Source organism: Falco peregrinus, chromosome 7 (assembly GCF_023634155.1).
Source record: "Falco peregrinus isolate bFalPer1 chromosome 7, bFalPer1.pri, whole genome shotgun sequence".
Taxonomy (NCBI): Eukaryota; Metazoa; Chordata; class Aves; order Falconiformes; family Falconidae; genus Falco; species Falco peregrinus.
Window position 1 is genome coordinate 21,016,956 of NC_073727.1, and position 27,518 is coordinate 21,044,473.

The 27,518-nt window shown below is 48.1% G+C and overlaps 1 protein-coding gene across 1 annotated transcript; it reads right to left on the reverse strand.

Annotated features, from left to right (window-relative positions):
- Window positions 1-4,470: 4,470 nt before the first annotated feature.
- On the reverse strand, window positions 4,471-26,202 carry FAM167A (family with sequence similarity 167 member A). The gene is made up of 3 exons (XM_005244049.3): window positions 26,069-26,202; window positions 17,066-17,614; window positions 4,471-7,257 (listed from the first exon to the last, which is right to left on the reverse strand). Exons 2-3 carry the CDS (start codon window positions 17,441-17,443, stop codon window positions 6,994-6,996), a joined length of 642 nt encoding a protein of 213 aa, XP_005244106.1. The 5' UTR covers window positions 17,444-17,614; window positions 26,069-26,202; the 3' UTR covers window positions 4,471-6,993.
- Between the last annotated feature and the right edge of the window lie 1,316 nt (window positions 26,203-27,518).

A 27,518-nucleotide genomic window follows, 5' to 3' on the forward strand; every position in this document is an offset into this window, starting at 1 on the left:
ACCATCTGATAAATAATTGCCTTTTTTTTTTTTCCTGATTGCACCTAGACATTGCAAGATGTCTAGGGAGCATCTTGGCATCCCTGGGACCACTGGTCAGAGCAGACTGGCAGCTAATGAAGATAACTAAGATTTTAAGTCATCTTTCTTAACAAGTTGGCTAACGCTCCCCCATGGGGATCTGAGAGGACTGGGATCCTCTGTCTACCCTGGGTGGGTTTAGAAGAGACCCAAGAAGTGCAGAACAACTTCTTCAGGACTTTGCTAGTTTTTGTGCTGTGGCTATATTTGTGCTAGCAAACCAAATGGCTGAGGAGAATTTCCAGGCACTGGAGTTCAACTGTTTAATGGCTATCACAATCCCTGGCATGGTTGAGGCATGGGACAACAATCCCCAGGCAAGGTTTAGGAGCTTGCATGCATCAGGGACCATTCTTAAGATGTAATTTGGCTGTGGCTGCCCTGTTTTATAGTTAGTAATATGGACTTGGCCAGATTGGTCACTTGGCCTTAGGTCAGAGAACGGGCCCTGGTTGCTGGCAAAGATATAGCTCTTGGTGTTCCCCTCCAAATGAATGATCCTACCTCTGTGGGGGTGGGGGATGGGTGGGTGGGTTGTATGTCAAGAATCAAGAAAACTTTATCTCTGCAACCTTGGCTTAGAAGTGCCCTAGGCAACTGTCCCTTCGCAAGACTTACGAGTCATTAGTGGTTGCTGTTTTATGAGAAAGGCTTTTTGCCCACTGTCCTGATTGCATTTCTTCATGCAGTTGTTGCAACTCTATCGGTGAACCGAACAGCACCAGGGCCCTTCCTCTGTCCATGAGACCAACTGGTATGGCCCACACAGGTTCATATGGTTAAACCCTCATACCCCAAAAGAGGCAGCTGCACCCAGATTACCAGTTCGGCATGGTCCCTGGCTTACACTAAGCTCTGAGCCATACCTGTTGGTTCTCTGCATCGGTGCTAGCTGCACTGGACCATCACCATGCCAGGAACCATGCTGGCAATCCAGCAGGCAGAGCTAACCCTTGGTAAGCAACATGCCAAAGCCAGTGAAGCTTTGGTTGGAATTGGCAGCATGGGAAGGAGGACAGGGCAGTCTAACAAGGTGCTGGTTTCACAGGATGAATTTAATAGCATTAAGAACTTGATCCCTCTGATTTGCTTGGAAGCCTTGCAACAGGCTTCTGATTTTAATTCACCTGCAGGACAGACTTTTGTCTAAAAGCCCAGTCCCAGCAGCTTCCGTGGTGGGAAAGGACACGCTGAACATGCCACGGTGTTCACATTGGAAAGCCCAGAAGGTCCTCGGCTGTATCTCAGACTGAGCACCCACAGCATGGGGCATCCCACATCTCATTTGTCACATTATACTCAGAGGATAATTGTCCTAACTACCTTTCTGGGGTGGTAGGAAGGAGCTGACCTTTGCAGATCTCCACAGAGATCTGTGTTATGTTAGCAGCATTCCTGCTTCCCATTGAGTTGCCTCCTTAGCTACGTAGGCTGCAAGCTAAAGCGGTTGGGGAAAACTCCCTCTGCCTCCCTGAGCAATCCCCATCCTAAAGAACTCCCCTTGTTGCACATGGCATTTTTGGAGCAGCTCCTTGCTACCCCCATTTCTCCTGGGAAGGAGAGACAATGATCTAAGAACACAAAGCTCCTGAAACCCCTCCAGAAAGCTGCAATTTATGAGTAGCCTGTTCCAGCTGGCAGAGGGAAATCATCAGTGGAACAAAAACATTGTGTAATAACCCCCCTACTCCTCCTCCCCCTCCAAGAGGCCAGCAGGAGAGCGGGGGTGAGACAACCACCAGATAGAGTAGATCTTGGGGAAGAGGCAGAGGTGAAGCACTGGGCATCCTCCACCAGCATCTCAGGGCTTGGGCATTGCAGACCTGTCATGGTGGCTGTTCCAGAGAGTTTTGAAGCACATTGAGATGCTGAAGACAACGGTGGCCAGGATGGCTTGGCTGCCCCAAGGATCGAACCACAGGACTCTGCATCACCCACCTTTTTCATCGGTGGGGCAAGTCCAGGTTCTGACCGCTCTGAATGATGGGTACATGGAGATGGTCTCTTGGTCCTTCTTCATAAAACAGATTGAAATGATGGGAGATGGAAGCCTGAAATCAAGAGTTTGCCCCAAGTCTGATCATCCTTACCTTAAAATCCACATCCAACCATCGCAGCTTGGGGCTCAGCTTCACATGAGTGAGTGCGTTCATTCAAGGCCCAGGGGTGTCCCCTGGTCAGAGAGGGGAGGCAGGTACCAGTGTTATTCAGCTTTCCAGATTTCCCAGGTAGCACTGATGAGATTGGTGAGGATTTCAGGAGTGGTGGTTTGCACATCTTTCAGTGTCGCTCCTCCTTTGGGCTGCTGCTTGGCTCCTCTGGATGCTGGCTGGCTTATAAGCAATGCCTGATGGGTGATTTCTCCCCGAGGTTTTGGGATGCCTCACTCCCTTGTGTGTGTTTTCTCAGACACGGCACTTGGTTGTAAAACATGCAGCAAGGGAAGTGAGGAGTCTAGTTTCAGTGTGTAGCCTGCCACCGTCTCCTTGCAATCCTTTTTTTTTTTTCCTTTCTCCCCCCTTCTGTCTTCCTTGATCTAAAATAAAATCCACTTTAGCAGACAGTGTCAGCTTGTGAAAAAAAACTACAAGGTGCTGGAAATACTCCAGCTGGGGTTTTTTTCCCATATCTATATGTATATGTATATATATGTAAAATGAGGTTAGACTGTGATAGTTGAAATACTGTGTAGCAGATGCAATCTGAAAATTCAGACTTTAGGTCCTTAAACGCGTTGTTCCCTGGCTTTCCTGGTGTAAGTGGGACCTATCGGGGCATTTGTGTGATGGTATCTCTACTGAATTTCATTAAGGGTTATATGGAGGAAATTGTGGGAGACATTAAAATACAAATCACCCACCGATTATATGATAGCACTTGCCAGGTGCCAAAAGAGTGGAGAATGAGACACTTTCTCAGGAACAATGACTCTTTTCATTGTTACTGCATTGGGGCTGTGACAGACAAGCAAGGTCTTGTCCATTAGTCCATCATGGCAAGACCATGTCAGGGAGAGTGGCCAGCTGACCATAAGCTGAAATATGTAAAATGACTTTGTCCTGCTTCTTGATTGACCCAAAAGAAGTCAGAAATCAAGTTGGGCCAATTAAATTTTTAACTGATTTCTTCAGGCTGAAATATAGAGCTTTAGTCAAACTAAAAGTTCAGGGACTGGGTCTAGCTGGATGAATGGCTGATAGCCACCAAAAAAGAGAAAGTGGAAAAGTTCATTAAGGCTACTTCAGGGAAAATATTTTGACTGCTTATTACATAACAATGTTTGAATGAAAATGAGGTGTTAATGGTTTCATTTCTAATTTAAGATTTTTAGAACTGCTGAAAGTAAAAGCAAAATGTAACCAATTAAAATGCTAGATTGACTTCCTCTCCCTTCCAAAATTTGCGTTGAGGTTTTTTGCTCAGAAAAAAATAATCTGAAATTTGGTCTTCTATTTAGCCTGGAGATATCCATGGTCTTCCAGTCTGGCCATCTAAATTAAAAATTCAGTTAATTATTCACATGGACTAGGCTTAAACTTGCTCTTTAACTTCAGCGAGAAAAATGTCTCACTGCTGAGTGGTTGTGGATAGCCCTTGAATCAAAGCCTGGTAGATCACTGCTTCAACAGCAGCAGCCACTGGTGCTCCAGGTGGAGATACGATGGCCGTGGTTTGGTGGTCCACATTAAACGGGTCACGTTAAATGTGGTCACGTTATAGCGTATTTTCAGGATGAACCCCCGAAACATCAGCTTTGATTGCCACCAGCCTTTCTCTGTAGACATCGTAGACCACCTAGGAAAGGGGACATGGCTCTGAGCCACTTGTACAAGGAGAAGAACCAGCACTTAAGGGCGTGAATCATCTCATTGCAGACAGCTGAGACCTGGGGGCTCCTTTCCGGGAATTTTGCGGTGGGAGCAGTACCCTATGCTCATTTTTCTCAAGGCTCACCCAACTTTTGGATGACTTGTTTTTTTTAAACAAGGTTCAGCAAAAATGAGATATACTTCTATTTATTTTTCTTCCATAGCCTGTTAAATTTTTAGGTGCCTGGATCCACTTTTTACTCAGTGGCTGACTAACAAAACAACACCTAACATAAAAGAGTGATTTTTTTTTTTTTTTTTTTGGCTTGCTTTCCCATACATTTTTGTCTAAATATGTAATAAGTACTCCCTTGATTTCTTCCCATCTCCTCCAGACTGCAAGGCAGAGCAATTGCTGATGGAGCTATGTAAGGGTGCCCCAGTGATGTCCATGGATAGAAAAACCCGACTGGAAACCTTGCACACCTGTAAACCTTGAACACACCAGACTGGTGCTTCCCCAACCACTCTCCAGGTAAAGCTGGAGCCACTGAACACAGTGAGAGACCAGAGGCAGAAATCAATACAGACATATTTTTATAATTAAAAAATTGTGCATTTTGACAAACAGCTGGCAGTTATAGCCATCCCTCATTCCACTTAATGCAGAAAATACATGTCTGGAACCCAGACGTCTGATATTTCTAATGCCATATATAATGACCTCCTAAGACTGTGCTTGTACTAACCTCCTACGTTTGGCTACCAGACAAGAGCCCACAGGCAGGTCCACCCTACAGTCGACTCTAGCTGATCCTAGAGAGAACTGGTCCCTCTCTTCCAAGGTATTATTGTCACTGAAAAGTCATCATTGCTATCTTTTGATCGAAAACGCCTCTGAAAGTCAACATGTGAGACATGAATTGATTTGTATTTTTAGAATTAAAAAAGTAAACAAAGAAGAATTTTAACGAGACTTTCTTTTTCAAGATGTCCATGGGGAAATAAGACTATTTCTCTACTAGTAAGCTAAATGGCATCGTGACAGGTTGTCTTGTCCAGGGGCCAACTGGCAGTCTGGCCACAACCCAGTTAAACCTTCACCACCTGGGCAGCACAAGACTGAACACCCAGGCATGGCACTGAGTAACTTACTGGTATAGACAGAGCTCCAGCACCCCAAATACCTCCTTCCTTAGCAGAAAGAAAAGATACTCAGTGAGCTTTGACGTGGAGGGGGAGGCATCACTGAGGGGCTATGTACTATGGGAGATAGAGGACTGAACTCAGCTCCAGGGTCCCTTGCCAGTCCCCATGTGGCTATGAACCCCTCTGTGATGTTCATTTGTTGCTCCAAAGGAGACCTGTGGAGGCAGATGAATTAACTTATCTTCTCTGCATCGACCTAAGCTCTCTGTGGAAACCCCAAGTCTTGAAGCCTCATTGCATCTTCCCAGGCACGTCAGAATCTCATTGGATTCTGGTTCACGTCACGTTTGGGAGCAAAGAGATGGGTCCACCAAACAACCTCCTGAAAGAGGCATCCTGCGGGCTCACATGCACACACACAACAACTTATGCACACACATAGCTTACAGACACAGTCAGGTACAGGCACATCAACACAGCTACACAGCTTCCAGCTCAGCCTTGGCTTGCATCTCCTGCTTATCCCCAGGGCCTAGGGTAGTGCTGCGTGGAGACAGTCATGTTCACTCAGCTGCAGAGCTCTCTGCTTGGGCATGTGGTGGAGAGCTGAGCTGGGCTAGAGTGATGGGTTGAGAGATTGTACCACTCTGACACGGTCAGAAGTGGTGTTGGCACAGGAGGGAGAGCCTAGAGGCACCCACACTTGCTCTAGACCAACTGCCTTGGGTGCCAGACTGCCATGGCTAGACTTCTTGAGTCCCTGCCCTTGCTGGGCTACACTCTGCCCTCCACACCATGTCACATACAGGCAGGTGTACATCTGTGTGCACTGAAAGGCAAGAAAATATAACATCCATCTGACATACTGCCAAGCAGGGAGGGAAACCCACGTGTTTGCTGCAGGTCCAAAGCTCATCGCAGCAATATTTCTCCTTTTAATTTTATAGTCACGCTTTATGCTCATTATATAAAAGTCCCTCTTCTCCTCTTGAAGTTCCTTTCTCTGATGGATGCGTGCTGCTACAGAGGATCCAGGATCTGCTGGTGCTGCTACTGAGGGAATGTCAGCCTGGGGTGATTTCTCTGATATGGGATGTCTTGGGTGTAAGTTACCTCCTTTGCTTTACTGCTTGTGGGGGTAACCACACGGTGTCTTGTGGTCACTGCTGACAACAAGATCAGAAACACATATTGCTCTGGGTATGCCTTCTAGGGCACACAGGTGACTTCTGTCCAGCTGTATTCTCTATATAAATGTGTCCATGGTCTGTCCATAATCTATACCACAGGCAAAATCAAGCTAGAGTACACTGGACTCAACAGAGCAAGTCTTCTTCCTTCTCTCACCATTTCTTGGGGCTGCCTACCACAGTCCCTCACCTGCTAGGAGGGTTCCTTTCCACTAGAAATCAGCTTCCCACCAAAAATAGCCCCTTGGACCTTGTGCTTGGGTCAGCAGAGGCTGAAGATTGATATCCAAGGAGACATCCATGGAGGAGAGTGACTTATTTTCTGATGAGTCGACTCTAGCCTGGGAGGAGGTAAAGGGGAAGGGAAGAGGGATTTTACTTTGCTTTGTGGCTGATCTTTGATGCCCTTCTTTGATTTTTGAGTACAACCAACCACACTGGAGCTTCATCCTCTGAGTTACTGTGGGGGGAAGAGGAGGAGAAAAGACTTTGCAAAGGAGCAGGCTAAGTGCACAGTTGGGTTCAGATGCTCTCCATGCTTCCTCCATGCAGGTCCTGTCTTCTCAACAAGCATCTCTGGGCCATCTCAGTGCCTCACTCTGCTGCTCCACCCTGCCACCAAGACCAGTTGTGGGTTCCCTGTTTGCTCCTGTTCCCTCTGCTCCTTTTTGGCCTCTTTTCACCCAGCCGTCAGGTGGAGAGATCCCTGGTGCTGCCCAGTCCTCTCTCGCTTTCTCCCCCATCCTTCCTTCTCCTTCCCCCCTTCAACACAGCGAGAACCGGCGGGAGTTGATGTTCATCTTGGTGACTCCAATGAGCTTCAGTGGTGTGGAGAGGCTGAAGGAGCTCATGAGTGGGAAGTCACAGAAGAGGTCGGAGAGCTCATCCCTCTCCTCCAGCTCATATGTGGCATCATTGAGCATGCGCTGGTGCAGGTGGCAGGTCTGCTCGATCTTCAGCTTGTTGATGTCGCTGCGAAGACGCATGAGCTGCCTTGCCAGCTGCTGGTCCTGCAGGCGCATTTCTGCCTGAAACACAAGATGGAGGGTGAGGAGGGAAGAAGATATTGGCAGAGGCACAGCAAATTTGCTCATTGTGCTGCTCTCTGCTAAAGACCGCACCAGATCACTGGAAATGTAACTCATCTAGAGATGCTACGCCATTGCAAATAACTGGGAGGGAGACAGGGGAGTTCCAAGCCAGCAATGCATCCCAGTCAAATGCCCACTCAGGACAGTGAATTTTTAGCATTCAGGAAGGCTGTGCCTGCCCAGGTTTTCAGGAGCACCAGGAAAGTGGAATTAAAGCCAGCCATGCCAAGGCTGTTGGCTTGAGTATACGTCAGGGCAGGCTTCCGAGCCTCCAGCTCAACCTTAAGCAAAGCCCAAATTAATTTTGCTCATAAGGGAGCAGCCACAGGGAGAAGAAGCAATTAGAGGTGGAAAGGACCAATTAAAAGAACCCCAGAGAACCGATCCCCAAATACTTGGCCCAGGTTTCCAGCCTGCATAAATTAGAGCTGTTTCACAACAGTCGGGAACATGAGCCTCCACATCCCCCCTGGCTTATCTCACTGATCTGAACTGGCTCTCAGGATGGGACCTCCATGGTTTCCCACAGGAGAGAGAACAACTATCCTGCAGGCTAATGAGCTAAGTGTTTTGGAGATTTTTTTCTCCCCTGGCACCTAACTTTGGAAGGTGGAAGATTCAGAAGTGATGAAAGAAAAGAGATTTTTTTATTATTATTCCAACTTATAATTAAGCAGAATATTTATTGCCACAGGATATTGGGGGTGGTGAAGGAAGGAGGTGAACACTTGGTGCAAGAATAAACCTTTGTCTGGGGAACAGAAGCAGGCAGAGCTAGAACAGCAGATGCCAAGAAGACAATTCCCACCTCTCACCCCGCATCCTTCTGCACAGAAAAGCAACAAACCACAAAATCTGCAAAAAAAAGAAGGTGGCAGGAGAGAAGCCGAACAGCTCTTGGCAAACTTTGTGGCTTAAATCTCTGTAACTGCTGGAAACAAGGAGGGGGCAAAACTGGAAAATAGTTCTGCATCTATTCTGATGTGACGTCCTCCCTCTTTCCCTGGTGTGGTCTACATTGCAGGACACAAACTGGCACTGGAAGGAACCCCTCGGCACCAAGGCTCCTGATTTTGTTTTGTTTGTGTTTTTTTCCTCCCAGTGGCTCCCTGGGTAAGTCCTGTCCTCACCAACTTCTCAGTGCATGATATGATGCCCTGAGTTCACCTCCAGCTGCACCGTAGAGCTGCCCTGACCCCAAACCCATCCTTTACCTCACTCCTTTAGCTTGCCTCACTGGTTTCTTGGCTCCCTGTGGTTTGAACGAGAAGCTCAGGATCAGACCCAGACTACATCTACAGCAATACATTAAACAGCATATCACAACGAAGTCTTCTTTTCTGCTCAATTGTGAGCAAGGTTCTGGAATCCTTTGAGCTGAGGCCAGGTCTTACAGTCCCAAGTGTTTCCCCACAGGCACTCTCCAGGAGTTAACCCAGAAGGATTAATCCTCAGCAAGCATCTGGGCTACAACCCCTTGTCTGGATTTTAACAGCATGGACATGGTTAGATCATACCAGTTTGCTTCCAGGCCTGAAAATGAGCTGTTTAGTTTACAAGTACAGATGTAGCTCTAGGCGTAGCGGGTAAATGTATTCCTGGTCTGGTGGCTCATACATGAAGCTGCAGAAGGAAAGGGAGGAGGGAAAATTCCCCTTGAGAGGCTCCACAGGTGGCCCTGGTATGCCTACATGAGACCTTTCCAATGTCTCATGCATGGGCTGCTGCAACAAGGACATGAACCAGAACAGCTTCAGGGTTGTTCTAGCTTGTGGCATAATCCCTCCTCTTCCAGGCAATGCCTTCAAAGATGCTGGGACCACCCCTTACAGCATTGCCAGTCTCACAGCAAGGTGAAGCAGCCACCTTAGGAGGCTGAAGGGCTTGGAGGGAAGCCTGGCTGTGCTCCAGCTGTTTTGTGTGCCTGTCAGGAAACCCTTTGCAATGCTGTGCTCAGAGCCTAAGCTGAGACCTGACACGAGTATAATGAAAGTTAATCCAAGCCAAGCAAGGCTTTTCTCAGTCCTGCACCATGGAGGCATCCTGGAGAACCTTGCCTAGTGCTCTCAGCCAGCGACTGTACTCCAGCTCCCTTGCCTGGAGAGGATCAAGTCACCTTGGTACCAATCTCTGAGTGAATCTCTCTCTCCTAGGAAATCTTTCTCGAATTGTTGGCAGGGTTGTGCCCATTTACCTGCTTCAAAAAACCACTATTTCCTTGCAGACCTTGCAGCCTGTGCCCCCAAGCACAGTAATGCCACTCGACAGGTTGTTCTTCTCCCACCTGAGTTGCAATGAAAACAAATTCATTTTGTTGATATTTTTCCCTGTTTCACAGCAGAAGCTGCAACTTGAAATTTTACCAGGAAGGCAATCGCGGGCATTATTGAACTGACCCTTGGTTGTTCTGTCTTGTCAGTTTATCAAACTACATAATAAATGTCAGCAACTGCTTTCATTGAATGTTTCAAAGAGTGTGGTACTAAAAAAACCACCACAGCCAAAAAGGGTTTAGAAATTAATTATGAGGCCATTGTAGAGAGGGATATGAGTTGGAGATTGCTATTTTTCCCTTGAAGCCATCTTTCCACATTTTAACTGGTTTTTGCTTTCCCTGTCTTTTGAGGAAGCCTTCTTCATTTCATGCAACGTGGAAGACAAAGCCCTCCAGGGCATGTCCTTCAGGTGCTCAATCTCTAGTCACCCTTTTTTCTCCCCACTGGACCTGGTGACCCTGACATTTTCTGAGCCAGCCACATGGCTCACTGGTCCACCTGTAGGGTGGGGGCAACGTGGCATGGGGCAAACCACCCATCTACAGTGATCACCTAGGCTGTGACACCACCTTGGACACAACCTTTTATGGCTGTGCTCTGGGGCTGAATGGGGAAGCAGGGGTCACCTGCTGGATGTGCGCTACCAGCCAAGGCTTTCCCAGGGGGATAAAGCCCTCTTCTGTCCTCCAGGAAAGCAAGGTAGATAGGTGAGGAACAAAGCCTGGCAATGGCTGACTGAAAGGTGATGTGCACAATTGAGGAGGTGGCACAGGGGATGAGGGCTGTCACTGCTTGTGCCCCTTAGGAACCTGCCTCATCTTTCCGAGGGCTTGGGAGCTCCTTGCATGATGACAGGTCCTGTGGAGGTAGGTCGATGGGGTGACAACTGGGCAGGGAGCAGGGCATGAAAGGCCCCACTGTGGGCAGGAAGGGTGGGCTGCCTTGCAGAACATAGCCTCTCTCTCTTCATGCTCATCACTGGGGTTTGGCTTGAGATGCAAACACCCTCTCATCCCACCATGTACTTGTCCCATTAAATCCTGCTTTGCTCAAAACCACCCAGAATATTAGAGAATTTGGGTCAGAACTCAGAAATCCTCATTCTCTTTCCCTTTCCCAGAGGCTCCTCACAAGTACTAGAAACATTCAATCCACCCCATGCTGAGGACCAAACCATCACTAGAAATGATGAATGACCTCCTTTTATAAGGAGCCCTGTTGGGTCAGCAGAACTCCACAAAGATTTCTGGAGAGAGATAATGGTATTACAGGAGCCAAATCATGCGAAGCCATGGGTTTTCGTTTTACACAGTTTGCCCACAGGGCCAGTCACCACAAAGTAACTTGATGCACCAGTTCATCTGTGTGGGACAACAGCATGATTACAAACACTCTGTGCAATGTCCTGGAGAAACCCACTGGGAGCACCTAGCAGAGGCCATGCTTTTTGCTTCCTTCGAGTCTTACATGCCAAATGGAGGAAAAGCCTTAGATATGTCTTGCTTACACAAATCACTTTGCAACATGCTCTGCCTCTTTCTGCACACCCACCTCCAGCATGTAGGTGGAGATGCTGACAGGAGAGCTGTCTGTCATCTGCATGGTTGGAGCATGCTGTTGGGATGGACAGGCTACTGGTTCAAACTTCCCCGGGTGGGGGAGGGAACCCAACTCAGGTCCCTCCTGGCAGAGGAGCTACTGCAACTGCTAGACTGAATCACAAAGCTGGACCATGAGATCTTATGAACCAAGGAAGGATTTTCTGTTTGGATTAAGCATCAGTCTTCCAGGGATATTTAATATGGGGGAGGGAGAGAAAGCTTTGGATGCGTCCCTGCCTGTTGTCCAGTCCAGGTGGCTTAGCCCAAATAGCTAGAAGTAGCTGATGGTGTAGCCCAGACTTGTTTTTAAGTTTGCCTTAACCATATGGTCACAGACCAATGTCCTCATTGCTGGTGGTCCATCTTCTCTCTGCATTGCTATGGGGGCATGTATCAGCAGGGAGCACCACATGGCATGGAGATGTGGGCCTCCTTGGGACTTCTTCCCAAAAGAGAAATGACCCATGGACAGAGTCCCAGTCTGTGGTCCATGAAGCTCAGGGTGATGGTCTGTAGAGAAGCAACTGCTCCCATGGGGTTAGTCCTTTTTTATTTCCAAAAGATCAAAAGAAAGTTAAATTTAAACCAGTGCTTTCCTAACTGAATGCAGCCACTTGGATTCAAGCATGGAGAAGCACAGGCCAGTTATTAGACTCTTCCCAAACACTTCAGGGAAGTTGGTTAAGTCTATGTTTTTGTTTAAGGCTTCATCTTCAAAGGTGCTCAGATGCCACCTGCCACTCTTAATTTCAGATGTTCACACCCTTATGGTGCAACCCGCAGCCCCAAATGAGGTATCTCATCTCCTTCTGCAGTGTCTGGGAGTTACACAACACCAAAGTCCAGGATACTTTTGCCAACTGACACATGCAAAGCCTAATGTGGGTCCCAAATCTCACCCTCCTTCAGCCTTCAGTTCAGTCTGTGTTGACTCCGTCAGAATTAATCTTCCTACTGCCTTTCCTGAGTGAGGTAGTTACCTCTGATTTTTGTTAAATTAAGGGGTGCTAAAATGCATTCAGGATTGGGAATGGTGTACCTAGGACAAAGCCCACAGCCAGCGGACAAGCTTGGAAGTTTAGCATCTGAGTGAGGTGAACAGTGGGACACCTCAGTGGGCTTACAGAGAAGGGCACAGAATTTCTCAGCTGCATTACCTCTCTGCTGCACACATAAAGCCACAACCACCCCATGAAACTCCCTCTCCTTCCAAAACAGTGTGGCTGCACCCAAACTGCCCCTTGGGGATGGTCGTGTTCTGTGATAACTCCTAAACTGTGCCCCAGCTCTAGCAATTTAACAGTAGAGATGACCCTGTTCTGGTGCCTGTGCCTGTGTTCTTTCACTACTTTAAATACCAATACAGATAAATCCTTCACGGACCTGCTACATAGCAGAGAACTTCCAACGCAGGCCACTCTCCATCACCATATCTGTGTGTTAGACTCCTCCTCTTCCTCTTCACCTCCCACGACCACAGAACAATCTGCAATGAGGCTCATGGCAACACCGTTTGGTGCCCATCAGTATAAGTTCACTTAAGTACTTGCTCAGCCAATATCAGTATCCCAAATGGAGATAATAACAGTCAATATTTAATAATAAATATCTGACCAACAGGACACAGGTGGTTTACAATTTTCTGGGAGAGAGCATCAGGCATTTGTGTCCCTTCTCAATACCCTTTCCTGCATTCTGGCTCACACACCTCAGATTTCAGTGCCAAACGTAGATGAATTTGAATGGAAAACATGTTTTCCTACTGTGACAAAGTCAGAAGTATCCTAAGATGTCCCAGTTCATAGCTTTGTTCTTTAACCACATTTAAGAGGAAAAGGAATTCGAGGGCTTAATTTTAGAACTTGTAAAACCTGAGAAATTTCAAAACCAAAGAGCAAAGTACAGTCTGACCACTCTGATCCTTGGGTCTGGCTTTACTTTCAGCATCGATGAAAAGCAGCCACACTTGACAGTGCAAAGGCAAATGTGAAGGCAAAGAAAAGGCAGGAGGAGCTGGGGAGGGAAGTGCTCCAGCCCCAGGCAGTTCAGTGCATGCTGAGTGCTGCAATTTGCTCATACACCTACACAGAGCCTCTCAGTGCAAAAACAAGAGCAGGAGTTTTCATGTCAATAAATTAGCTTCTCAGAGCTAGGTTCTCAGCAGGTCCCAGCTGACGTGGCTGGCAGGAGCTCAGTGGGCATATGTCAGTCCTATAAACCACGGCCAGGACTTGATGTGCAGAATCAGGTCCTGGGACAGGTCATGTGGGGTGAAGCAGCAGATGCACAGGAAAGATCTTGGGTTTTTCCTTTGCTTCACTTCTGAATGTGAGGAGCCTGAGCCTGGCTGAAGCTGAACCAGAGCAGACTCTGAAGACACAAATTCCTTGCAGCATTAGATGACGCCTTTTGTGGAAGGGTGATGCTTCAGATTTTATGGGTAACTAATTTTAAAGCTGGGCATTCCTGGGCTATCAATTCATCAGGCAACTAACCCATGACATGTCCTGCTCTGTAGCACCACGGCCAAGGGGAAGTTTGGGCATATACACACTGCTAAATTCACTTTGCTGCCTGTACTGGTTTTGGCTGGAGTAGAGTTAATTCCAGAATTGGGTGGTCCCATACAAATTGCTTGTTGAGAGCAGTCCCCAGCATGTCCAGACTCCTGAAGCTCTGTTTGGCAGGGTACTATCTGGTACAAGCCAAAACCATGCTGGGGCCATGTTGTTGAAATAACCCAGCCTGAACAGGCTGGTAGCTGTGGATGAAGGTTGCACCGTCTGGGTGACGGAGCTGCACTCCCTGCATCATTGCATTTCATTCAGCAAGGACATGGATGGCGTACTCCTTCCCTGGATAGAAATCTCCACATTCACAAGCTTTTGCCCTTTTAATGGACAGTTGAATCCTACATACCCTAAAATGACTTCTCATGAAGGACTGTGTAGTGTTAGGGAGAATTCACCCTGCAGAAGAGGATAGCGTGGAAGAGGCAGATTTCACCCTGGTTATGACTACTGGATCGTTTTTGGGTGATCATCAGAAAGCTGCCCGGGATACTCAACACTTGCCTGGGGCAAGGCTGGGTTGTGTGTTGTTCCCAGGTCTGTGGTCTCCTACATTAAATCAGACCAGAGGAATGAATTACCCACTTAGGGTGGCCTTAGCCAAGGTGTGGGGTGCTGGTGTCCCACCTGGCTGCCCCAAGGAGGGTGCTGTCTGAAGGATGCTGCCTTTTCTGGCCTTGGCTACTGCCTTAAATAAATCTGTAAACTCAGACATAACCCTATCCTGCTATGAAGCCTTCCTGACTCCTTTACTATCATAACCTGGGGATAAACAAAGAAAAACACTGGCTGTGTTGGGATGTGTGGCAGCTCATTCCATTTATTTGCAAAGAAACTGGGTTTCACCCTTGAAATGTAATGTGAAATGCATCTTTTTGCTCCAGAATCCTGTGATGCGATGGCCTTGCTGTGTTCTCACTGTGTTGCTGGCAGCTTTTACCCAACAATAGTGCCTCCAACATAGCTATTTAGCAATGTGGTCAGTCAAATACATCTCTTTCTTTTGGAGAAATTGTTCTAAATTACACGAGTCATGTCCAGATCCAGCAAAGACTGGTATAATTAAGAGGCAGGAAAATGGAAAGTGAGGAACAATTACAGTTTGCTTTGCCTTTTTTCTTCTTTAATTTAAACTTTTAGTTTTTGTCAGATGGTGGTTTATATACCACACCCCAGTCTAAATGGTAGATTTGGACTCTGAGGCAATTTATGGTTCTTCCATCATGGGCAGCAACTGAAAGAACAAACCAAATCTTTTAAAATCCAGGGTTCTGAGAAGGAAAATCTTCTTCTTACTGTCTTTGGGCATCTTGAGATTTGGGGGTTATATCAAGTGCACTGTGAATTTAAGATTGCATCACTGATGCAAGTACAGACTCAGATTCCAGTCTCAGATGTCTCTCTCCAGAGTGCTGGGTGATTTGAGGAGATCAGCTCAAAATAGGCCTGGATTCTTCCTAATCGTCCTGGATTCCTGAAAGCACTGTACCTGCCTTCTGAAAGCCATGGTCTTGAGAAACAGCTCAACCACCAGAACTGTGGCATCCAGAGCCACCACTGTAAATAACTTCTCTAGACATCAATCTATCTGGGTAAATACAGCAAGAGCCACAAAATGTTGACTAATAAATATTATCTGAAGCAAAAGTTGCAGAGAATTTCTGAAAATTGCTATTCATTGTTGTGCATGAGATGTTTTCCTCAAAGATTTTCAGTGTTTATCAGAAGCAAAGCATTTGCACAGGAACATTTTCACAATTGCATCTGAACTGCAAATGATGACCTGGACCCCTGGGACCCTGTGCCAAATATTGCTGCTATCAAAACACTTGCAAATGCTGGTGGGACTCACAGGCAGACTTCCAGTTAGGCAACAGAAACAAAGCCATGCAACATACGTGGCCGAGTGTGGGCCAAATAATGAAGATTTTTCATTCTAGTGAGGAGAAAGGAAGGATTACTGGGAATTGTGGTCTTGGTGTCTCCTTGCTCCTACACTTGTTAAGAGCACCAGGGCCCATTCTCCAGCCCTGAGAACAGCTGCCCTGATCCTGTCATGTCCATCCTACTGACCTCCCTGTGACCTCCAGAAAAGATGTGCTGCATCCACACTTCCTCCTGGGAATTATCCCCAGGCTGTGCTGACTCTTGAGCTGGAGTGGGAACTGCTTGGGTCAGCACTAGTTGGCACACGTCAGATTTGTGCCAAAGACCATGACAGCAACATGTAAAAGATGAATTCCAGCACCCGTGCCCTGGCTCTGAGTATTTTCCCAGCACAAGTGTAGCATTTTTGCCTTGACTTCCTCTCTGTGAAATTACCAGTTCATAACTACCAGAAATAAACATATGTGTAAGATAGGGCCCAAGGCTGGGATGGGAGGGTGACAGAAATATGGAATAGATTCTAATGGAGCAGGAGATGGACCTGTAATGAATAGATGATAGACCTGTAAGAGCTGGATGAGGAGGGGTCTGAGATTAGGTTCTGGCATCACACATACCGGAGAAAAAGTGAATATTAATGTATTACATGGTCAGAATAAGGGGATCCCACAAGAGTTTGAAACAAAAGAAAGCACTTGGTCTCACCATGCACAAACAGTGCGGGGGGAAGCAGGGTACCACAAGATCTTATAAAGAGTTATGAGTTTAAAAAGAAAGAAAAAGAAGAACGGGGAATTAGGGAAACACTTGGAGGTTAGATCCACTAATGGCTGTTAAATGCAGTGGTCAGCATACAGTGTCCCACTGAGGGAGTTCCTAAACCACCAACAGCCACAAGCTGCAAGGGCAGATCCAGGGGATGGATCTAGTCATGCTTCCTTTCTCTGGGCCTGATGAAGCATCCCCTTGTGATGCTCATCAGAGAAGTGTCATTACACCATCAGTGCATATCACATAATACACGTATTCATGGTATGTTCATACCTGCTGAATTCATCTGAGTGTTGAGATATCATTAGAGAAGCAGGGAAGGGGGCAAATTGCTAACAAGTCCTAACCAGCACAAGCAACCATACTTCCTCAGCCTGCTGGATCCCAGCAGGGATGCTGAGACTGGCCCAGCTCCTTCTCTGAGGTTATAGATGCCCTGGCATTCATCTTTTTCCTTACCTGGACTGCTCCTGCCCCTGCCAGCCACAGAAAATGCAATGATTGATTGTTGCCTTTTCATCTGAGGCTGAAGGCAGGTAGGAACAAGGAGTCACTTGTTTCCTCATTCTTTTTTTTTGTTTGTTTGTTTGTTTTCCTCTTGAAAATGTGTGCTATCTAGCAGGGACAGGAAACCACTTACCAATTCCTTCCTAAGCCACATCAAAGCTTCATCGATGCTCTCGAAGCCACCTATTCTTCCTGATGTAAGAGTCACTTTGTCCTGGGCAGGGCTGCCATTAAGATGCAGCTGCACCTTCCTCAAGGGGACAGTCTCACCCGTGACCTTTTTGGCCTCAGTTGCCTCCTCCTCCTCCTCTCCTGCTGGCTGGGGGCTCTTCCATGCCTGCTCCTCTAACTTTGCCTTCCACTCCAAGTAGGAAGGGCGCCTGGTCTCCAGTCTCAGCTTCTCTGTCAATGCCTTGAGGGTCCTCAGGTGGTCATCAGGAGGAGCAGCACCTCCAGAGCCAGCATCCATGCTGTCCAGTGCCTCTTCTATTTGGATTTTTGGTAGAGACATCCTCTCTGGGAGTCAAAAGGCATAGAGGTGGGCTGCAAAGGACCAGGGATGGGGATGGGAAACCCTCAAGGTCTGACCAGGTATCACGGCGTTCCAAAACACAGTGCCTTAGAGGACAGCCGAGGTGGTAGTGGCTCCCACTCAAGCACCACACCAGCCTTGGATGAACACCTAGAAGAAAAGCATAGGGTTGGTTTCCAGTTTGAGAAGGAAAAGGGAGCAAGAAAAGAGAGGTAGCTCTTGCTGTAGTGGAGAGAGAGAGGGCTCTGGAAGAGGCACGATGCCAAGGTGCTCCTGGGGAGTGTTACTTCACCTCAGCTATGTGGCTGCTTTTGGGGCAGGAACAGACAGGCTCTAGTTTTTAGGGAAGCTCTGGTTACCTACATCTTCCGTCTTAAGGGGCCATGAAAGGGTTGCCAAAGAGGCCAGGAGACATTCACAGACCCCCCAGCTCTGTCTCACACAACCCAATGTCCTCTCCAGACAGCAATGGCTGTTTCTGGCTGTTGGACTGTCTGTGTGTGCCGTTTTGCTATTTCCTGGCTGGCAAACCTACAGCTTTTCTCTTGGACAAAACAGAGGCAGGTGAAGTAAGACAACCCAAACTTCTCCCAAGATGTTGAGTCAAAAGAAGACCTGGAAAAAGTGACCTTCTTTTGTGTGACAGCAGCTGGGGTGATGGCATGGTTTGGGTTCAGATGCCTGTGCTCGGCGAGGCTTGCACTTGTGGTTTCCATCACTGGCCATGTCCAGTCTTCCCACTGGGAATGGTCCCAATGGTCCCCTTGAAAACACCTTGGTGGAGGCCTAGCATAGAGGAGTCAGGACCTTCCTCCCCGCTTCTCCTCCTGCCAGCATGTGTGGACTCAGGAAAGCTGTGCCCAAAGCTGATCTATCAAACCAAAGGACTTGGAGGGACAGAGGACTCAAACTACTCTGCAAGAGTTAAGCTCAGGCAGCTTCTGCATTCATTAGATGGTAGGATCAGATAAGAATCAGATAAGACACTTACTCAAGGTCCTATTTTCATCCATGGCTGAGCTAGGAATAGATCCAGAGTTCTCATCTACACATCAAACACAAAACAAAATACTTTTTTGCCTGCCTGGTAACATGCTCAGAAAGACCGGCCAGAAGTTACACAGCTTTCAAGCTGGATGCACTAAACCACAGCAATATGAGTTACTCAGCCATTCTTTTCCCTGCTATTTGTGCCCACAAAGACGTGTGTAACTCTGAAACCCAGACCATAATTATGTCTCTCAAACCTTTTCAGAAAGAAGATTCAATTTAAAATAAACACCAACAGAGAGCAAGATTTATCCCACAAATGTGCGCAGGCACATGAGCTGAACAAGGAGTTGATAATATACACACAGACAGTCTGAGGGTGGAGAATTAGTCATGTTGTGGTCTTGTTCCTGCTCCTACTTATGTTAATGAGAATTTTACAGTGAGCGGAAGCAAACACAGATACTATATCAGGTTGAAGCCAGCGGCTTTCATGCCTGAAGCACCAATAATTTTCCTCCTTCTCCTGAAAAATAGGCTGTACGGAGGGGAAGCAGAGGGCTGTCCTGTTGAAGAGTCAGGTCCTGTACCAACTCTTGCACGGATGCTCTGCAGAGCTGAGGGCATATCGATGAATTTCACTTGCCTCCAGCTCCAGCCTACCAAAATCAATAAAAGAAAACACCCAATGACTTGAAAGACCTCATCTCTGAGCAATTTTTCTGTCCTTTGAGATGGAGATTCCTAGGGGTGGCCAAAACCAGCAGCCCAATAGTCTGCTGCAGCTCCACACTGGGCTAGTAGATTTGGGAACCCCCTAGCAAAGATAGTATTTTTGTTGTAAGCTTGACTTTTTCAACTGCCGCAGCTACAAAGCAAAGCCCCTACAAACTCTTTTGTCTTGTGTCTTCAGCATGTATAAAGTCCTCAGGGTGGAAAAAGCCCTTGGTATTTGAGCCCTAAGTAAAGCTTAACGTTTACAGCATTGGACCACAAAAACGGGACAGCAGTTTGGAGCATCCCCTCTGTCATGACCCTGCTGCCATCTCCCCCTCCCCATCACCAGCCCCTTTGGGGAGGGATTTGATTTTTCTACCCTAAAAACTGCATCGATCCAGCCCATCCTTCACCCCTTCCCTGATGCAATGCAAAACTTTTCATTCACCGTGTAGGGACACCCCCTAAATAGGGGCATCTGTTCCCCAGCCTGTCCAAACTCAAAAATGACAGAAAGAAGCCAACTCTAATTTCCTATCAATATCTTGGACTCAGGTCAAAGACCTGCTGTAGAAAAAGAGATCTGAGAGTGGTAAGCATGTGAAAAATGTCCGTGTATGAGGCTGTAATACAAACCTGTTTGCTGCCTGAGAGCTACCAAGAACAAACCTGGCCTCTGGCTCAAATGAATAGACTCCCAGTCTCTCTGCTCCAGGCTCAGTTTCCCCCTGGCTGGCTGGTGCAATGGAATTTAAATGATTAATTCTTGATTTGTCTTTGTTATCACGATTGCCAGGCTCAGAGCATTCAAGCCTAATTAGGGATAACAGGGGTTCGGCACAAAAGTGGGGTGAGGGTCTGCTCCCACCTCACTAAGACCCTTTGCTCAGGGTTTTCCTCCTTCCCTTGCATGAGTCCTAGGAATCTTGAAGGCACAGGTCACAGCAGGTCACTGAGACAACAAAACCATCTTTAATTTCTTTATTGGGTTAGATTTCCATTGAAGAAGTCAACTTAACCCACCTGCCCTGCCAGCTGTCATCAAAGGGATTATCAGAAGCACACATCCAGGATGGAGAAATAACAGGACTGTGAGACTGGATTGCGTGTGAAGTCCTACCACGCCAAGACTCTGTGGAGCTGGCATGCCCTGAGGTTTGACTTTCGCATGGTTACAGGTCAGTAATGCAAATCTTGCTCTCTTCTACACCAGACACACTTTGTGAAGATCATGGGGTGTCCTATGCTCTAAGAAACCAGGTCCATCGGCACAACCTGGCACCACAAATTCCCGTGGCAGCCATTCCTCCAACCCTGAAGCAGATGCAAAAGGCCTGTCCCCATCACAGACCCTCAGACATCCCTGTGCATGCATTAGAGCAGGGGATCAGGAGGGCCATAAGAACATCCCCTAATAAACAGGTGTGATGGGGTAAGGAGGCAAGGGAAGGTGTACAGGGGTGTGAGAAAAGCCTGGTGTTATGATTCACCATATAAATAAATAACAATAAATTCAGATGCTGCTCACAGTCAAAAGGGAGATTTCACAATATGATGTTAGGCACAGCCTTTTACCCTGTGAGAGTTTTGCATGCCTGAGAAGTTTTATACATCTGTACCTTCTCCATCAGCTCTCTGTGCCCTGGTCAGCTTTGAACATAAGGCATGCACAAAGAAGCATCGTTTGGTGTGTGCTGGTCCAGGGCAAGCACAGGTACAGCCTGTTAAATTCAGGGCTGTAAATAAAGGCACACATTGCTTTGAAAGGTCACATGCTGGGGAGCAAGAGGTCTAGGAGAAGAAAGGAAAAAAAGAAGGCAGAAACACTCAGAATGGAAATGGGAGGGAAATGGCAGATTAAATAAAACAACCAGTCAAGGCAGAGGTGTGGGGACCAAATTATTCTTCTCCCTTCGCTATTCCTGGTGGACTTCAGCTTACTGTAATATCATTTTTGATTGTAGAGGAGCAGCACTGATTGTAAGAGTCTATATTACCCTGCTTGTCTAGTCTCTAAGAAAAAAAGCCTCGGTATGAAAAAAAGCCCAGGCTGAGAGAAGCCTTTTTGCAGGATGAAGGTGTGCCCACATAGCCAATGGATGACACTTCTGGCATGGGGTAAACAGGAAAGAGGTAATGCTTCAGCCTGATAATGACCTTCAAAAATCACTTCAGCCCCTTCTATGCCTCAGTTTCCCTCTCACTGAGTAGGCAGGTCATGCAGCTGGCCTTCAGGAAAAAACTCTGAAGATCTTCAGAGATGTACAGAATTTGCTTGTGGGATCTTCAGGTCTCTCCATCTCACCTGGGTGCCCATGTTCTCACTATAATCAATGCAGGGACACCCTCTATGATCCATGGAGGTCAGGGTATGGTTCCCCTCACCATTTGCAGGTGCTTGCTCCAAGGGTTTGCATAGTTGTCACTCTGTGGGCCTTGCAGACACCCCTTGATCCTACAAAATAAAAGCCTAGAGCAAATTGCCCCTGCTAACATCATCATTGAGCTCTGCAGGTCTCCATGGGTGAGGAGGACCCTGAGCCTGAAACAGTGGGCTGAAGAACTACTGAAGTGGAGTGAGAGGTGGGTGCAGAGCATGCACACCCCGTGCAGGGAGAGCTGTGTTTGCTTGCCTTCTCTGCACAGCAAAGTGACAGGGATGGGGGTTGTGGGGTGTGTGTGTGGGATGGCTGACCCCCCTGGAGGTCTGCAGCAGGTTGGCAGGTTGGCAGCCGGGCAGTGAGGAGGAGATGCCTGTGCAAGGGGGTTGCCATAGCAATGGAGTAAGGGAGGACTCTGGCTGCTGCAGGGTGGTGGATGGAGGCTCCCGAGCAAGCATCCTCCGGGGAGTGAGGATGCTGAGGCCCCAGACAGCAGGTGAGGGAATGAGAGACCCATTTGGATCAACACTGCAGCTCCCTGGAGCTGGTGGCTCCCTTTCAGGGAGGCTGTCTGTGAACCGCCCCTTTCCCTATGCCAAAATGACCTCGCTCAGCAGAGGAGCTGCTGTGCTGGGTGGGCTTTGGTGAGCTCTGGCTCTTCATCGCCCTGGAGTCCCCCGACACAGCCCCCCAGGAAGCACAGCTGCAGCATGTGGCTCTGCACAAGGCTCCTACAGAAATGGAGAGCAAATTGCTCCCCTGGCCATCCCACTGCGTCAGAGAAGAGCTGATCTCCCTGGGTTATATTATCCAGCATTTGGCCACCTAATCCCTTTCTGCAGCACCTGAAATCTGCTCCTGCAGAAAATTGATCTGGTTCCCAAAGCCTTTCTTGCCTGTCCCAAAGTGACTTTCAGCCTCCCCTCCCCTAAAAAGAGAAGACTCCAGCAGCCTGGGGACCTGCATAATCCTGAAGCCAGGACTTGCTCCAGGGCAAAGGCTCCTGACGAAATCAGTGCTGTCGGGATCAGGTGCTGCCTGCCTGCTCAGAACGGTCAGGGCAGGATCGAAGGGGGTCTGCCCATGAAAGGCAGGAGGGGTCATGGCAGAGCCCTCAGCACCCACTGGACATAGTGCTCATGGAGACCTCCTGGCCTCACTCTATGGGGCTATGAGCTTGTCCCTTCTCTCAGGGGCAAGATGATGACACTGAAGCAACCAAACTGATCATCACAAGCATGGGCTGGGTTCGTGTCTGGTGACTCTATCTTCAGACCTCCTTGCAGGGTTGCCCATGTTGGCTGTGTCCCTTCACACACACATGGACCTGACTTTCAGCCTAATACATGACAAAAGCCCAGGGAGGAGACCAAGTTTCTGTCCCCAGTTTGATCCAGAATTCAATGTCCTTGCAGGGATTTGGAGAGGTGGTCACAGAGCCGCCCCACACAGTGGGCTGACATAGGGGTACAGCACCCAGCTCAATGGGATCCTGAGTGCACCTGGATATTCCTGCCTGTTCACTCCCATGAACAAACCCCCAGAAGACCTCCCAGACAACTTGGATGCTAAGGTCAGCAGCAGGGAAGCAGCCGTTCCTGCTGCTTCAGCCCTTCGGATGTTATGGCATTCACAGATCCACGGGGGAAAAAGGGAAGAAATTGGGTTTTCCATTCAGGTGTGACCTGGAGCAGGGTGAGGGTTTGCCCTGGCACATCATTCTGCCCAAATGACCGCCAGAAAGACCCCTAAATACAGCAATGAAGGGAGGAGGGGAGAGCAGTGGTGGGCTGCAGAAAACTCACCAGCCTGACCAGGAGCAGAGCAGAAGTGCAGAGATAAGAGGGGACCAGTTTGCACTCCCTGCCCTGAGGTACTTCTCCCTGGCTGATCTCCAGCATCACTAGCAGAGTCAAAACCTGTTTCGATAAATACATCTGTACCTTCCTGCCTAACTACATCTTATCCCTCCTGCATCCCCTGCACAAAATAAAGCAGGATCCTTGCAAGGAAGCAGGATTGAGATTGCTGCCTGCTTCAGATAGACCCTAGCAGCTCCATTTTCAGACCAGCTCCACTCCCTCATGTGGAAATCCTGCATGACAACAGGCATTGCCAGATATTTGGCATTCCCACAAACCAGTCTTCCAGTGAGTGGGAACTATTTGCAAACTGGGAAGCTGGATGGGGTCAGTGCTCTCAGCCCATCAGCCAAACCCAAGTGTGAATACAAGATCTTAGGGGTAAGGGACTAAGCAGCAGCAAAGGCAAGTTTACATGCTCTTGGAGAAGAAACCCCGTCCACCCAAGTCATCTTTTGGTAAGGTCTGTTAAGGTGAAGGGAACCACTCCATGCACTGACCCAGGGTCCTAGCAGGTTTTGGGACCTAGTCTTGGAGGTGGCATACCTAACATGACCCCAGAGATGTCCCCAAAGGAGCTGTGGCTTGGCAGAGCCAGTTCTTTCCCTTATTTTCCCTTCTGCCACCCGAAGTGCAGCCGCTTCTCAGCAAGGAAAGAGCAAAGGAGCAGGCAGGGACCTCTGTGCCTGTAAAACTGGGGTAATGTGAAGGGCTGGGACTCCTTGGGAACGAGCCCGGTAAGACTGAGAAATGCTCTCTTCCCAGGAGACTAGCACAGGGAGTTATTTTTCCCTAAATGCAGCATGGAAGGCAGAAGGGTGTATATTCAGAAAAAACCCTCTTTCTGGCTTCATTCTGCCCAGCTGAGCTCACGCCCTGCAAAGACAAGTGCCAGGGCCAGCTCCCATTTGAAAGCCTGAGGCTCCAGGTTGAAGTTGTCAGAGGCGCAGGGTCAGCACCCCCGCCCCCCCCCCCCCCCCCCCCCGGTGATCCCCTAATCCCTTTTATATGCTCCCTGTCCCATCCTAATACTCGCCTTGGCGGCTGCCTGAGCAATAATCATACAGCCTCTGTATTCAGACCTGCCTTCTCCCAATGCTGAGCTGCACTTGGTTATTTAATATTATTTAAGGCGAGCTGGTTGCAAACAGACCCCCAGTCCCTTCCCCCAGAAAAGCTACATGAAGGCTGCTTTTTTTTTTTTTCTCCCCCCTTTTTTTTTTCTCTCCTGCAGTGTCTCTGCTACATTTTGTGAACACCTAATGGCTGCAGAGCTGTTGCAAGCCCAGAGCCCAGGAGAAGTCAGATCCCTCCCATTCTGCTCGATTTTTATGTTGTACAGATCCCCCCATGAAGAGGTACCACTGCATCCAAAAGCAGAGGAGACCTGAGATGCAAACAGCAACAGCCCCAGTATGCTGAAAGGATGGCTGGCAGAGGGAAAACCCACAGCAGCCAGAACAGGCTTGTTCCCGCTGGAAAGTGGGGAGCCCGGAGGGTACAGGGGACGAGCAGACAAAGCCAAAGGAATCAGCTGGACACAGCTCCTCACTGGAAAGAAGGTCCTTGGCTTTCATCCATTTTCCCCCCTGTCCTCTGAGGTCACTGATGTAAAAAAGCCCAGGAGGGCAGAGCAGTACTGAATATTACAAGGAGCATCACAGGCAAATAGGGAGGGGTCTCCTTAGCCTGGCGCTGGTGCCCGTTGCGGGTGAGGTGTCAGTCTGCGGGGACTGGCGAGGGTGCAGGCTGTATGATGCAGGCACTGTGGGTGCAGCAGTGTGCACCACACCGGGGCACGCTGGCTGGGTTTGCACAAATACTTACGCTGGGAGGGTATGTGGGCTGACAGTATTATTTTAGCAATTAGCCCCAAGCTGTTACAAAGGGCTCTGAAAGAAGTTTTGGGTGTTTTATTATTTTTTTCCCCTCTCAGTGTTGATGTGAGCTGCAAGGGCCAGATCTGAGCAGGTAGGAACCTGCTCTTGCTCAGCACACGGTGCCTGCTTCAAAAATCAAAGGTAGCTACGCCCTGCGAGGCCACCACGCTTCATCCCATTATATCTGCACTGCACAAATCCACAAACGTTTCCAAGGCTCTTGCAAATCCCGGGGAGGGGGCAGAAGAAGCAACAGGTGATCATCCCAAAAGCTGGTCAAACTCTTCCCTGTTACACCTCATCCAGCACAGAAAAATCCCCCTGAAGGTGGTGAGTACCCCTATGCTGCTCCCAGCTCAGAACAAAATCCACAAGCCTCATCGTTAAGGACTCCTCAGCCCCTGCCCTGATTTCCAGCCTGCCTCCATCAACGGGGAGCCCACTGTGCCAGCCATCTCCAGGGGATTTCGGCAAGATGGGAGATTGTGGCTGGTGGGGGGGACACAATGCAAACCCCCAGCCCCACCGCATCATAGCTGGTCTGCCAGACCACAGTGCTGAACTTCATGGGGTCCCCATCACCCCCACCCTGATGCTCCCCAGGGACCTGGTCCTTGCTGCTACCCCTTTCCACAGGGCTGGAAAAGCCGGGGGTCCCCTCTTAGCACCAGGCATCTCTCAGACAGCTCCTGTCCTGGGTGCAGCAGGGTGTCCCTAGGGTGACTGTGCCCCCCAGCCCCAGCATGGCCAAGCCAATGCGAGCAACAAACTTACCGGGGACGGAGTCAGAGGGAAGATGGCACAGACATCTTGGCTCCTGCTTTCAGTCTCGGGTCTCCAACTTGGTATTTGTAGAGCCGTGTCACCAGCGCCTTCAGGAGACTGTCTCATCCTCCTCCCTGTCTCGCTTCAGAAATCTCTGTGTGTGTGTTTTTTTTATTTAAGGGACTTTTTTTTTTTCTGTTCTTTCTTTTTTTTTTTTTTTTCCAGCGGTTGCGTCAGGCCTGTTGCCTGGAGACAGGCGAGCTATTCCAGTTTGAGCTTTTCAGTCCAGATTTCCTCTCTCTCTTTCATTCATACCATCAAGCCCTGAACCTACCTCCCACCAAGCAATAACCCTGGAGAGCCCTGGCAGGGAGGGGCTGCGCGGCCAGGGTCCTAAACACCCTCGGCCCCCAGCCGCCGGAGGAGGGGGCGCGATGCCCACCGCATGAGCAACAGGGATGAAGGGGTGCTGTGGCGTACCAGGCACGGACTTTGCAAGGAGTGTGAAGCAAAAACATTTATTGTTAGCTAATTACAGCTTTTATAAGTTCATACCCTGTATGGGCACTGCTAAAAGCTTTACTGTCGGTCAAAATCTACTGTCCGCACGCCCAGCCGCTCTTCACTATAGGCGACTCTGCTGTTCGCTCTGTTTCCTTATCTTCTAGAGGTGAGAGCTCATTCCTCCTTTGTTTCTGTCTCATCCGGGTTTCTTCTCATACTCCCTCAAAGTTATTTACCTCTTTGCTGCACGATCATTGCTGCACATCGTCAAAGCAAGGCCACAGCTGCACATTATCAATGTCAAAACAACACACTGCCTCCGTTCCCTACAATTCCCCCTTTTTGTTTTTTTCAAAATGTTGCTTTAACATGTTATGGACTGCTCATTCCCCTTTTTTTTCTTTTTTTTTTTTTTAATTTCATCACTTAATTACCGATTTTAGCCTTATTTTAAGTGTATATTTGTACATTTCAATCAGGTTCACAAAATGTAAAACTTTTGTTATCAGTGCATTCCATACAGAGGTCAACATATAGGTTTATGATTACTTATAAGAACATGTAATAAGCTATGGAAATGTTATGAAAATATTTTAACAGAAACTTCTAATCAAATAAATGAGCATGAAAAATTGTGCTTAACTTGTAAATTCTATATATAAGCTGCTACAAAACATTTTCTATCCTAAGAAAAAGAGAAAATCCACTTAAAAACTCTTGAAATCTTAGAATTGGGCAAGTGTTTCACTGTGTCTCCATTCTAAAGCTTGGAAGTGGAAATGGTGTAAAACAAAGTTTTACTTTAAATAATTTTTCAACTGTTATTGCTGCTTTTCAAAGAACCTGAAAGCATACAGTGAAAACTTAGAACTAAACAAATAGCTGAACGGTTACTGGACTTAAATGCAGGAGTTAACTACAAAAGCTTCTCAAAATGTTCTGGTTGCTTTGTGGT